At 40.6% G+C, this 14,334-nt stretch overlaps 1 protein-coding gene across 1 annotated transcript in view; it reads left to right on the top strand.

Moving 5' to 3' along the window:
* LOC148113803 (vomeronasal type-2 receptor 26-like) overlaps positions 1–7,929 on the top strand; it is a 32,570-nt gene extending 24,641 nt beyond the window's left edge. Inside the window, exons 7-9 of the mRNA XM_087893399.1 lie at positions 4,239–4,434; positions 5,909–6,200; positions 7,537–7,929. Coding sequence (XP_087749525.1) covers positions 4,239–4,434; positions 5,909–6,200; positions 7,537–7,929 — 881 coding nt within the window. The remainder of the gene's footprint in view (positions 1–4,238; positions 4,435–5,908; positions 6,201–7,536) is intronic.
* Positions 7,930–14,334: the final 6,405 nt, after the last annotated feature.

The raw sequence follows: 14,334 nt of genomic DNA on the forward strand, positions 1-14,334 counted from the left end.
AAGCGAAGATTGGAGACCGGACGATAATTTACCAACATTGCCGGGTCCAGGGAAGGCTTCTTGAGGAGAGGCCTCACCACCGCCTCTTTCAAGGCGGCGGGAAAGTCACCCTCACTCAGCGAAGCGTTTATAATCCCCTGGAGCCAGCCTCGTGTCACTTCCCGGGAAGCCAGTACTAACCAGGAAGGACACGGGTCCAATAAACAAGTGGTCGCGTTTAGTCTACCCAGAATCCTGTCCACGTCCTCAGGGGTCACAGGATCAAACTCATCCCAGATAACATTCTCAAGACCTGCCCCTGTCTCTCCCCCTGAGACTACCCAGTCGGAGTCCAAATCTTCCCGAATCTGAGTGATTTTGTCATACAGATACTGAACAAAATCCTCGGCTCTACCCTCCAAGGGGTCCTCCCGCGCTTCCTGGTGGAGCAGGGAGCGGGTCACCCTAAAGAGGGCGGCCGGGCGATTATCTGATGACGCAATAAGAGCAGCAAAATAACTACATTTCGCTGCTTTTATCGCCACTAAGTAATTCCTAATGTGGGATCTTACTAGTGTCCGGTCAGATTCAAGAAGACTGGCCCTCCAACTACTCTCTAGGCGTCTTTTCCGGCGCTTCAACTCCCTCAGCTCCTCGGTAAACCAAGGAGCCAATTGAGATCGGCGCCGGGTCAGAGGCCGCGAAGGCACGACCCGATCCAGAGCACCAGCAGCCGCCCTATCCCAGGCGGCCACCAGGTCTCCAGTCGAGGCGTGTGCCAGAACCTCAGGAAATGGCCCAAGCTCCGTCTGGAATCTGTCAGGTTCCATCAGGCGCCTGGGGCGGAACCATCTGACCGGCTCCGCCTCCCTGCGGCGGGGTGCAGCGGTTCGAAAGTCGAGACGAAGGAGAGAGTGATCTGACCATGACAAGGGTTCAGTAACTATATCCCCTATATCAAGATCCCTCAACCACTGTCCAGAGACAAAAACCAGATCCAGCGTGTTTCCCCCTGTGTGGGTAGGGCCATGAATTAACTGGGTCAGGTCCATAGCTGTCATGGAAGCCATGAACTCCCGAGCCATCTCTGACGTCTCACCCACGGACGGCAGGTTGAAATCCCCCATAACCATAAGCTTAGGGGTATCAACCGCCACCGCGGCGATGACGTTGAGTAGCTCGGGCAGGGCTGTTGCCACGTGGCAGGGAGCCAGGTACGTGATCAGCAAACCCATCTGAACCCCATGACCCCATTTCACAAAAAGGGATTCACAGCCGGCCGTCTGAGGAACAGTGGCCTCCCTCGGTCTCAGACCTTCTTTAATGATAACCGCTACCCCCCCGCCCCTCCCCTGTGACCTCGGCTGATGGAATGCTTGGAAACCTGGCGGGCACATTTCAACAAGGGGAACCCCCCCCTCCTGGCCCAACCAGGTCTCCGTAATACCTGCCAGGTCCGCACCCCCCTCCTGAACAAGATCACAGATGAGGGGGGCTTTATTTACTACGGACCTGGCATTGCACAGCATCAGCCGAAGGCCTGGGTCCTGAGGGTCTATGCAACCTGAGGAGCGAGTAGAGCCTTGGGGGCCGGAGCACGCCACCGCTCGTAGACAGCGAGTGCGCACTCCCCTAACACGATATGGCCCCCTGCTCCCGCCATATCTACCCCTCCCACCTACAGTACTGATGTTCAAAAAACTATCCGGACAAGCTCTAACCCCCCCCCTCGATCCCGGGTCCTCCATCCCCCACACCACGCTTCACTGCCAGACCCGACCCTCCCCCTTGTGGGTTATCCCCCATACCCACAGCCCGAATTCCAATCTGACCCTCCCCCTCCCTAGGACCCCTTAAAAATTTGACTAAAAATTTTGTTAAAAAACCCCTCAATCCCCTCGTTTTCACATGCCACCTCTCTGGGTCCCAAAACCCTTCCTTGAGGTGGGCCCTCGATAGTGAGGAGGGCCACATCTGCGAGAAGGGGGAATCTCGCAGCGCAAGAAGATCTGCAGTCGTATACATCTCCAAAATGCAGCGATGGAGGCCCAAAGCTCAGACAGGGGACTTCACAAAAGATGTAACACAGCCAATTGTTCATCGATGTGCTGTTGGTGTCTCAACTGTCCTCCCACAACAGCAGGAGGGTCCTAAATTATCTCCTCCAATGGGGGCGACCTCCGGCCCGCCCTCTCACAGCGGAACCCCACGGGGCCGTAGATTGAAAAAGTTCTCCCACAGACAAGAGCCATGATGTAATAGAGGACCCCTCAACAGTTGCATCAGTTTGGCTGACCATGGTCGGAAGAAAGATTTATCAGTCTATCAGTCAGTCTATGAGTCACGCCAGGGGTGAAGATGGAAAATCCTTGGCAAAGTCTTATACTCAAGATCATATTCGAGTAAGTCCCGATGAAAAAGGGAAAGAAGGGAAGGGGAAGAAGGAAGAGGGGAAGAAAAGGGGGGGGAGAGAGAGGATTCCCTCAATTAGGGCGAATAATAAGCCCATTTAGGCAGACACAGTACCTGGGAGGGGGAGGAGAAAAGGGCTGGTATCTATGTGACGGAAAACTCCTCCGTCGCCCCCCAGCCCTACATTCCTCAGATAGTTCAGTTCTTCCGGGATAACAAATCCATTATAATCTTACATGCAACTGGCCCTTTGAGGACAACCATAATGCTGATGCAGCCCTCAATCAAATTGAGCTTGACAGAGGCTGGTCATTGCAGGCTGGTTGCAATTATTTTTTCAACAGTCCTAATTGTCTGTTGAAATCTATGCATGTCTTGATGGTGGCTGGGCCAAATCAGACAGTTATAGAGGTACAAATGACAGACTCATTCCATCCCAAATCAGCCGCAGCCACCCTCCCATCTCTGCAGAGAAATGCCCAGCGAAGCAACTGCCTTTTCCTCTCTGACTTCTGTTGGCAGGGAGAAGGAAGAGGCAGAGGTGGTGGTGGCAGTGGAAGGCAAGGAGCCTTTTCATGGCTCACTTCATCACCATCAAACACACACACAAGGAGGCCTCCTACAAGAGGCTTCAGAGGCCGAGGCTTTTTTTTTTTTCTTTTCCCCCTCCTGCAGCAGCCTTGAGGGCTTTGAGGCGTGCAGGAGGCCACCTCCTGAGGTTTGGAGAGGGAAGCAGAGCACATTAAAGAAAGGTAAAAGGGAAGCGGGCTGGGGGTTGGTAGCATGGGGACACCAGGAAGGCAGCGTGGAAGGCAGACAAGCATGGCAGGGCTTTGGGGAGGGTGGTAAGCTGCTAGCTCTCTTCCCCACAGCCTGGCGGCCCTGCCAAGCTTGCTTGCCTTCCTGGTGGTCCCCGTGGCCAGGCCCTCTTGCCTTTCTTCACAAGCTGGTCAAGGGGACACTGGGAAGGCCGCAGGGAAGGCAGGGAAGCATGGCAGGGCTACAGGCTGCAGGGAAGGGAGTAGGGGAGGCAGGCTGGGATGGTTGGGGGGGGGCAAGGGCAGCTAGATAGGCCGTGACTCGCAGGCTTACCTTGCAAGCAGATCAGACAGAGCCCCAGGCAGAATTGCACCCACCTCCAGTATATATTTAAAATATATTTATATTTTTATATATAAAATATAAATATAAATATATTTTATAATAATATAAAAATGAAACACAAACACACCCTTCACATTCTATACAATTGAATTGAAAACCCCTGATATTGTATTAATATTGCACTATACAATGTAGAATTCAATATACAAAAATCAACAAACTTGGGGATGTCCAATACCAGAGAATAAATTCATTACAGAGGACAGGCAGTGCTACAGAGAATTCTTTCAAAGAAACAGATTGGGAAGATGCCAGCTGAGATGTCATCAACATCAATATGTTGAGCTCTGAAATATTTTGAGAAAACAAAAAAATCAAAATTGGTAAATATTCCCTGTCTCATTGTAATTATGAAATAACCACAATTATTACTGTATAGTAACTTCCTGGTTCATGAACATTCCCTTAGGACAGGAAGATAAGTGAAAAGTCAAGTGTACTAATATCTCATGTTTTATTGATATGAACAATGATCTCCTGTTTATTTTTGTGAAGGATGAGACAGACAGAATTACACTGCTAGGTTTATTGGTAGTTGATTCTGTATGATTCTGGCTTTCAATCAGCTGAGTGAGGCCATGTGAATCACCAATATTTAAAAAAAAAACAATGAAGGGTCAAACTATTGCTGGAAGAAGATAGACTCTCAGTTAACATCATGTTATATTTGGCACTGATGATAGTCCTAGCAGTTGAACTTTATGGCCAGAGAAAGATTCCTCTGGCTAAGTGTCCTATTAAGACACTTCTTCCAGTTCCTCTTAAGTATTACCAGCCTGGGGATTTTATCATTGCTACCATTACCTCTCAAATCTACATTTTCTCAAGTCCAGTAACATTTCAGAAGCCACCTTCTGAGGAAACTGTTGATGATCTTTTGTAAGTACCTTTGGTTGAAAAATCAAATATATCTTCTAATTAGCTTCACATAGAGGTTTCATCTACTGTAAAGCTCAACTTGGAGATAAGAAGAAAAGTATAGGATGGTACGAACAAAGCTTTTATTCAACACTTTACAATATAAAAATATCCATGTTCTTATCTTTGTTGAAAATTGCAAATTGCAAAAGATATAAGAGCATAACCAGCATTCAGAAGCTTCCTATAATTATCTGCGGTAAAATGAGGAGGCATTAAATTTAATAAAACAAGAATAAGACAAGAATAAATCTAACGACATGAATGTGAAACATAATCACTAATCTTTTAAAATTTATCTTTTAATCTGAAAGACTGAAAATAACTAAAAAGAAAGGAAACTACTAAAGTGCATCTCTGAGGTGGGGGGAATACTCTGAAGAAATTTTTATCTATGTACATTTATATCTATTTATCTATCTATCATCTATCTATCTATCTATCTATCTATCTATCTATCTATCTATCTATTTTTCTATCTATTTTTCTATCATCTACATAAGTTTGCATAGATACAGTATGTTTCTGTGTGTGTTTATCTCTGTCTCTGTGTGTCTGTGAGTTAAGTGATAACATAATATACATAATAACACCTGCAGATATCCCTGCAAACACAATATATTAAAATGGAAAAAAAGTTGGGCAAAACTAGTTTCACAACCTTAAAACACAAACAGATAATAAGCAGAAAAGAAAGCAAAGAAAGAAAAAAAGAAAAAAGTATTATACTTCTGACTTCCCATTTTTTAATGAATCCAATTTTTTTCAGGTGAGCTGGTATAAATTACTATTTCATTTTTTACTCTGTACAGCAGTTATATATTCCTTTCCCAAATTCCATTGCTTTGGGGTAGTGCTCATCTCCGTTTCAAAGCGCTATCCGAAGACGTCTCCGTGGTCATGTGGCCGGAATGACTAAACGCCAAAGGCACACGGAATGCTGTTACCTTCCCACTAAAGGTGGTCCCTATTTTTCTACTTGCATTTTTTTTAAGTGCTTTCGAACTGCTAGGTTGGCAGAAGCTGGGACAAGTAACGGGAGCTCACCCCATTACGCAGCACTAGGGATTCGAACCGCTGAGCTGCTGACCTTTCGATCGACAAACTCAGCGTCTTAGCCTTGAGCCACCATGTCCCTATGTATGTATGTATGTATGTATGTATGTATATTTCATTCAGGCAAACAATGTCTACATTTTGTCTTTTCAATTTATGGAACATTTTGTTTTGTTATTATGGAGAATATCAAACACTGACATGGATTTATATTGTTAATGTATACCATACATATTAAAAAATAGTATGTTTCAAACTTATTCCATATAATAAAGTTCCTATTTTCCAGGAGAAAATTACAATAATGATGCCATCAATATAGAATTATTAATAAGATATAAAGAATGTGGTAACTTTGAATGTATTGCTTATAATCTAGGATGTTTACGCAGAATTACCAGCACATTCTGGCCTTGGTATTTGCTGTGAAGGAACTCAATGAGAATACCCAATTCTTACCCAATGTCAGTTTGGGCTTCCATATCTTAAACAGCTATTTTTCACCAATATGGACCTATCTTGGCTCAGTGGAATTTCTATCAACTCAGGACAAATTCATCCCTAACTACAAATGTGATATTCAGAATACGATTATGGGAGTCATTGGGGGACCTACTTCTGAAGTCTCTCTCCACATGACAAACATCTTGAGCACCTACAAGATTCCACAGGTAAAACTGGTTTGAAATATTGAGTGTCATTATATTTAAGGTATTTTTGTAAATGTGAGATAGAAAATGGAAATTTTATTAGTTGATAGATGACGTGTTTCTGAAACATTGAAAACGTAGTTGATCAATCTACAGGTGCTGAAAAAGCTGACAAACGCTTTTGTATTTATAATAAATTAGAATACAAGTAGTCCTCAATTTATGACTTTAATGGATCCTGGATTATTTTTGTCCTAAATCACAACAGGTGTACATTCAGGCACATGTGGGTCAGTCCGTTTCCAGCAAGGAACATTGTAATTTGTGTCATGTGAACATGGACTACTACAATCAGCTGTAAAAATGAATTGGTTGCCCAATGTCAGAAATGCAGAAATGTGACCCCAGATGGGGTGATACCATCTGAATTACAGAAATGAGTTGCAACTACCTTCTTTTTTTGTGGGGGGGGGTATCCCATGGTAATTTAACCTTGTTAAGGAAGGACATTTTGCAACAATCCATCTATATGTCAACATAAATTCTATATTTGCTGAGAAACGTTAATTGGGAGTTTTTGAAAAAAGCTTTGGAAAGTCCAAATTTATACATAAAATTGCAGTCAATGCTGTTCGAAAACAAAATGTCTTAAGAATACAGAATATTTCCTGAAATATCTGTGGTGTCCAAAATATATTGCTTTGGAGATTTGTCATATGAAATATTAAGTGTTCAGAAAAATATATCAGATAAAAATATGAAATAGAAAAAAATGAAACCAGTTCTAATAGTTTGTCTTTCTACTAAACATTTAATTAGTTTGTCAAACATGTACAAGATAACAGGTGTAAGTATAAACATGGACATGAACAAAGGAAATGAGTACAAATAAATGGGGACAGTAGGACAGGGGTGGTAGGCATGCTGGTGCGCTTATGCATGCCCGCTTTACGGACGTCTTAGGAATGGGGTGAGGTCCATGGTAGACAGTTTGAGGTTGAAGCTATGGGGATTTGAGGATGTAACAACAGAGTCAGGTAGAGCATTCCAGGCATTGACCATTCTATTGCTAAAGTCGTATTTTCTACAATTGAGTTTGGAGTGGTTTACGTTTACGTTGAGTTTGTATCTATTGTTTGCCCATGTACTATTGTGGTTGAAGCTGAAGTAGTCATTGACAGGTAGGACATTGTAGCAGATAATTTTGTGTACTATCCTTAGGTCGGACTGTAGGTGGCATATTTCAAGGTTGTCCAAGCCCAGAATTTCAAACCTGGTGGCATAAGGTATTCTATTGTGAGCAGAGCAAAATTTTGATTTTCTTTGTCTTCTTGCCATGTTTTTTTTTCCCCCAAAGATCTTATATGGGTCTTCTCCAACAATAAATGACAAAACCAAAGAAGATTATTTTCACCAGATGTTTCCCAATGTGATCCACCATTATTTGGGCATCCTTGAGTTGCTACTACATTTCAAATGGACCTGGATTGGTGTGATTGTGTATAATGATGACAATGGAGACTTCTTTATACAGCATGTCCTTCCCTTATATTCTGAGAAGGGTGTCTGTGTGGACTTCTTAGAAACAATGCCCAGAATATCTTTTTCCAGTAACATTGCTGAAAGTGGAATGGAATGGTTTGCAACTTCACGTATTGTCACAGGAAGTACTGTCAATACTGTTATTGTACAAGGAGAAATAGAAACTGTTAGTGTCTTAAGAATAGTTTTCCAATTCTTGCAATTTTAGTCATCCAGGTCACGATTGTCCCAAAGGTGCTTTTTCAAGAGGCAACTGGACTTTCTGGTGTTTTGTTTTTTTTTTTGGTTTTTTTTTTTTAAGGCATTTCGTTTCTCATCCAGTCAGAGCTATAGAAGCTTTTTGGATGAGAAACTTCTTCAATGAAAAACCAAAAAGTCCAGTTGCCTCTTGGAAAAGCACCTTTGGGACATCTCAAATATGGCGATCAATTACACATTATATTTAAATGATTATAAAAGGAATATATCATTTTTTTATTTATCCTGTTTAAATATGTACCTGCTGAACATGCAATACACATTTACAATGTTAAGAATAGATGAAATATGTTGTTGTTCAGTTGCTAAGTCCTGCCCAACTTCCTGTGACTCCATGGACAAATTCAGCCAGTTCTGACTGGTTCTGGAGAATCGATAGCGGAAATTTTGAGTAGTTTGAAGAACCGGCAAATACCACCTCTGACTGGGCCTTCCCCCATCTATTTGCTGCCTCCCAAGTCCCAGCTGATTGGCTAGGTCTTCTTTTGTTGCCCTGCACACGGCAAGCAGGTTAGTGGGGTGGGGAGGGAATGGAAATTTTAAAGTATTCTTCCCTTGGAGAGGGGTGGAAATTGAGATTTTACAGTATCCTTCCCCTGCCACGCCCACCAAACCATGTCCACCAAGCCACGCCACACCACGCCACACCCACTAAGCCACTCCCACAGAACCGGTAGTAAAAAATTTTGAATCCCACCACTGATCCTTGCTCACAGTAGTGGATATAATGGTAATCTGAATTAAATTTGCTGATTCCCATCCACTTTAGTTCATTGATCCTCAAGATGTTGATATTCAATTTTGCTATCTCATGTTTAACTACATCCATCTTACCTTGATTCATAGATCTTATATTGCAGATTCCGATGCAATATTGTTCTTTACAGCATAGGCTTTTCCTTTCACCACCAGACACGTGCACAGCTGAGGATCCTATGTCTTTCTGTTAACATATGATAAACATTCTCTATCAATATATTATTAGTTTTGAATTGTAAAATTTCCATTGCCCAAACTGGATGGAAAATAGCTCATTTTGGTTGCATGTTTGAAACCCTAAGGAAGAGGGAAAGACAGCACACTTGAACAGAACAGTTTCTAGTACATTAAAAACAATTAGTCTCCCAAATATGTCTACAAAACATTTCGGATGGTGTCACTACTCTGCCTAGGCAACTGACTTCAATGATTTCTCCTTCTCTTTTTCCATTCTTCATTAGATTTCTTCCCTCAAAATCATTCATCTTAGTTTTAAAGTGTGTTAGGATTGTTATGAAGGTTCTCCTGGAATAATTTTCTCTCTTTCCAATTTAGCTCCACAAGTTTATAAGAAGTACATCCTTTATAAACAATGCTGGAGAAAATATTTCCTTTGATGACAAAGGGCATATAATTGCTGGATTTGATATTTTCAACTGGGTCACCTATGCAAATAACACATTTACAAAAGTCAAAGTTGGATGGATAGAACCCAACTCTTCCTCTTCACTCAACATTCATGAAGACTCCGTTGTATGGCCTATAAGGTTTAACCAGGTACATATTTTACACAGATTTGGGAATGGTTTAATCTACATTCTGAATATACAAAAATGGGACCTTTTTCTTCTACTGAAGTAGCGTACAATTATCCAGGTATTGTACTTGCATTGTGAATTGAGAGATACTCCATAGTTCAGTGTGCAATTAGCTGATAATATCTTGACACCTTCTGAATAAGTTCAGAAAAAGAGAGTTATGCTGCTTATGTTTTTCTCACCAAAATTGCTCAACATTCTAAAGTACTTCATTGTATGTCCAAGAATATTTAACCAGATATAAAGTATTTTGCATAGATTTGAGGATAATTTAATCCATATTAGGAATACAGATAGCCCTTCACTTGCAACCATAACGGGGTATGCAATTTTGGTAGTAAATCCTTGTAGTTCTAAGGAGAAACACCATGTTACTGGGTTTGATATTATAACCATTTTTCTGATGTAAATGAAGTAGGTTAATATTATCACAGAGGAAATCATATGATTGTTAACTGACTACAACACACCCAATAGGCATTTTTACCAAAACTAACCTGAAACATCAGAAATCAGGGAGAAAGTCACATATTTCGGTCGAGACTACAGGATGCTGCAACTGGTTATAGGTGAGCAAGTTGTCAATCAACCAAAGTGGAATTAGTACAAGGGGAGCAGCAGCAATAATTTAGGAGATAGTCATAAGTAGCTTTTAAAAAGTTTGTAATAATTTCAAAAGGTCATTAAATGAATAGTTTCAAATCAACTCTGTATTCTGGGGGATAACTTACTGTTTCTACTGTAACATCAATATCCATAGTCAGAATGTGAAGTCATGCTTTGAACTGAAATTGCTATAAAGTATGGTATGTGATTACAAGACTAATTGAGAATTGAAATAGCTGTATAAATTAAAATTCCAAGGATTAAGCTAGGTTGGTTTCAAAAAATCCTGGAAAACAATAGTAAAACACTTCCATGGTAAATTGTCAGAGACATGAGCTTCATATTAATTAGAATGAGGCTATTGCCTAGGATAAGTGACCAATGTATGCATTAAATTGAGCCAAATTCCTACCTGTTGGATATAACTCATTGCTTAGTAGAGTTCTTTCATTTCATTGGTCAACATTCTAAAGGACCCCATTGAATAGACTAGAAAATTTAACCAGATATTTGCAATATTTTGCATAGATTTGAGGATAATTTAATCCACATTCTGAATAAATTTCATTCTTGACTTACTATCACAATTGGGTCTAGAATAAATTGATAATAAATCCTTGTAATCCTAAAGAAAGGCACCATGCAACCAGATTTGATTTCTTGACAATTTTAAAATAGAAGTAAAGCAAGTCAATGCAATAATAAAACAAGTCATGTGGTTGTTAAGCAAATACAAAACATCCAACAGGCATATTTTATCAAAAATCTACAAGAAACGTCAGAAACTAATGGAAAAATTACAAAAATGTTGGTCATGTGACCACACGATCCTGCGACTGGTTGCAGATAGGCCAAAAATGAAATCATGTGACTGTGGAGAGGGGGCAGATCAGTGGTGAAATGTAATTTTTTTTTTAAATTTGATTTATATGCCGCCCTTCTCCGGAGACTCAGGGTGGCTTACAATGCGCTAAGCAATAGCCTTCATCTTTTTGTATATTTATACAAAGTCAACTTATTGCCCCCACAACTGGGTCCTCAATTTACCTACCTTAGAAAGGATGGAAGGCTGAGTCAACCTTGAGCCTGGCGAGATTCGAACCTGCAGTAATTACAGGCAACTGGTCTTAATAACAGGGTGCTTTAGACCACTGTACTACCAAGGCTCTTATTTGTTGCTACCAGTTCTGTGGTCATGGGAGGGTGTCATGTGACTGGGTGGGCATAGGCAACTTTTTTTTTCTTTCTTAAAGCATTTTTTAAACTACCTATTGCTGGAACCAGTAGTAAAAATATGCTTTAAAAAAGGGGGGGAGGTTCTGGTGATCACGTGGCACAGCTGTGATCGTCGGAACCTTTTTTTTTTACTTTTTAAAAACATTTCTTTATCTATTCGCCAGAACCAGTAGTAAAAAAGTGCTTTAAAAAAGTAAAAAAAAAAAAGTTTCAACAATCGCGTGGCACAGCTGATTGACAATCAGCTGTGCCACACGATCATCGGAACCCTTTTTATTAACCTTTTAAAAATATTTTTTATTACCAGTTCGCCTGATAAGTAAGTCATAAGTAGCTTTTTTAAAGTCCATCATAAGTTAAAACTGTCATTAAGTGACTGGTTTTAGCTCAAAGACTTCCAGTATTCCCAGGGATGACCTAATGTTTCTATTATAACATCAATAGCCCTATTCAGAAATGGAAGTCATCTTTTGATTGAAATTGCTCTAAGGTGTGATATGTGATTAGAAGGCTTATTGAGAACTGGAATGGTTTTGTAACTAAAAACTCCAAGAAGTAGGCTAGGTTGGTACAAAAGTATCCTATACGACAACAGTTGAATACTTCCATTCTCTTGTCAAGGAGTTGAGCTTGCTATTAAGAAGAATGTGGCTATTGTTGTGACCCAGGCCCAAGTAGGTATTATCAGATGCAATCAGTTCGAAACAAACAGACTTTATTAGAACAACTGAGAATTAACTCATTCTCAGCATAGTCCAAACTAATTCAAAACAAATTCTTTATATCACAATTCTTCAGCCTTATCACCAACCTTGGTCTAATTAGGCAACCTGCTTGGCAAAAGTTCAGAAGCAGAAGACGCCGACAAGAAATAAATGCAGCAAGACAAGAAACCAATCTATCAATGTTGTTTTCTGACAAAGAGCCTAAGAGCCGTTGCTGGTCTTTTAAGCCTTATGGGAGGGGCCAATCATCTCTTGGCCTTACTCCCGAGTCGTCCTTTTTGCTTTAGCTGCTCTTGCCTTCTGGAAGCTCTTCTCATGCGTGCACTAGGAACAGGTTCCTTCTGTTCCTCTGTCTCTCTGCTGTCAGCCTTATGGAGGCTATGGAATCAGCACATCACTCCCAAGTGGCCCTGGCCCCATCTCTGCCTCCGACTCAGAGCCCTAATCCAGGCCTCCCCCAGCCTCCAGGACTGGCCCATGTTCTTCCTCAGCCTCCTCATTGTTCGACTCTGCTGCCAGCTCCACAGGTTGCTGGCGGATCACAACAGCTATTGCCTTGGATAAGTGACCAACATGGTTTAAATTGAACCCAGTCTCCTGTACCCTTGCCAGGTGTCCACTATTTGAGCGGACAGTCTGCTTTTTTCACATTATGTTCACTATTTTTTTTTCACAAAATAGTGGACATTTTTTTATTCAAAAGCTTTATAATGAAATGGTACGTAATCTAAAGCTGTACAGTCTAAGAGAATAAGGATAGAAGAATCGCGTTTTCTCTTTTTTTTCATAAGTTAGAATGAGACAAAGATCGAATATCCATTGAACTTGATTCTCTGAAAAAATTAATGATGAGATTAAAATAAAAATATATTATAAAATTATGTGCAATTCACATTTTTAAAATGGATTGTAGCTTGTGTCGACTGACCTAAAATGGCGTCGAGTGATGAGAGTGACAGCTGCGAGATTTCGAATTCTTTAAAACGAAAGAGAGGAGTGTGCAAATACACCAAAGACTGGGAAGCTACTTTTGCATGGATTACCAACAACGAAACCGACAGAACAAATATGACGGCCAACTGTAAATTGTGTCAGAAATCGTTCACAATTGAATATAATGGTATAAAAGCTGTCACACAGCATGCAAGCACAAAAAATCATTTAGATAAGGAGAAAATAGCTTCCAGCAACAAGCGAATCAATTCGTTTTTCATTGTTAAAGACTCCTCTTTCTGTGAGAAAGTGACTGTAGCTGAAATGGCTGAAACTTACCATGGGAATCAAACACCATATTTCTTTCCTGGCTCAAGATTGCGGTATTAAGTTAATGAAGCAAATTTTTGATGATTCAGAAATTGTAAAAAAGATGTCTTGTGGAAGAACCAAATCATCAGCTATTGTCAATGAGGTTGACTTTTTCTATTGAGTTGGTTCTCAATGATCTTAAAACTGGAATTCCATTTTCTCTCTCCACTGACGCATCAAACAAGGGAAATCGCAAAATGTATCCCGTTGTTGCACAATATTTTACTTGTGAAGAAGGACTGTGTGTGAAAATTTTAGACTTTTATGAGGATTCTTTCGAAGATTCTACATCAATAAAAATCAGCTGTGTCGAGTTCTTAGTGATAACGAATTGGAAATAAATAATGTTTCAGCTTACTCAGCAGATAATGCATCGGTCAACTATGGAGTGAACAAATCTGTTTACCAAAAATTATTTCTGGAAAATGACAATATTATAGCTGCTCATTGCAATAATCACATTTTACACAACAGCACAAAAAATGCATTAAAGCAGTTATCTTTTGATATCAAAAATGTAGTGCTGAAGGTTTTTGCCGAATTTTCGAATTCTGCGAAGAAACGAGAAGAGTTGAAATCATTTTTTGAGTTTTGCGAGTCAGAATTCCATGAAGTTTTGCACCATGTTCCAACACGTTGGTTAAGTTTGTTTAAAGCGGCCTTTTAAACTGGATACCTCTAAAATCGTATTTTATTTCTCTTGGCTCTGATGAGTGCCATAAGGTTATCTGGAACCTTATTTCGGATCAGGAAAATGAACTCGCAAAGGACGATGAACCAACAATTTCAGAATTGTATTTATATTTCACGCACTTCTTCATGTCAATAATGCAAGACACCCTACTGAAGCTGGAAAGCAAGAAAATTCTTGCATGTGATCTTCACATTATCATGTGTAAGCTGCGT

Source organism: Pantherophis guttatus, chromosome 4 (genome assembly GCF_059756535.1).
Source record: "Pantherophis guttatus breed Tessera chromosome 4, ASM5975653v1, whole genome shotgun sequence".
Classification (NCBI taxonomy): Eukaryota; Metazoa; Chordata; class Lepidosauria; order Squamata; family Colubridae; genus Pantherophis; species Pantherophis guttatus.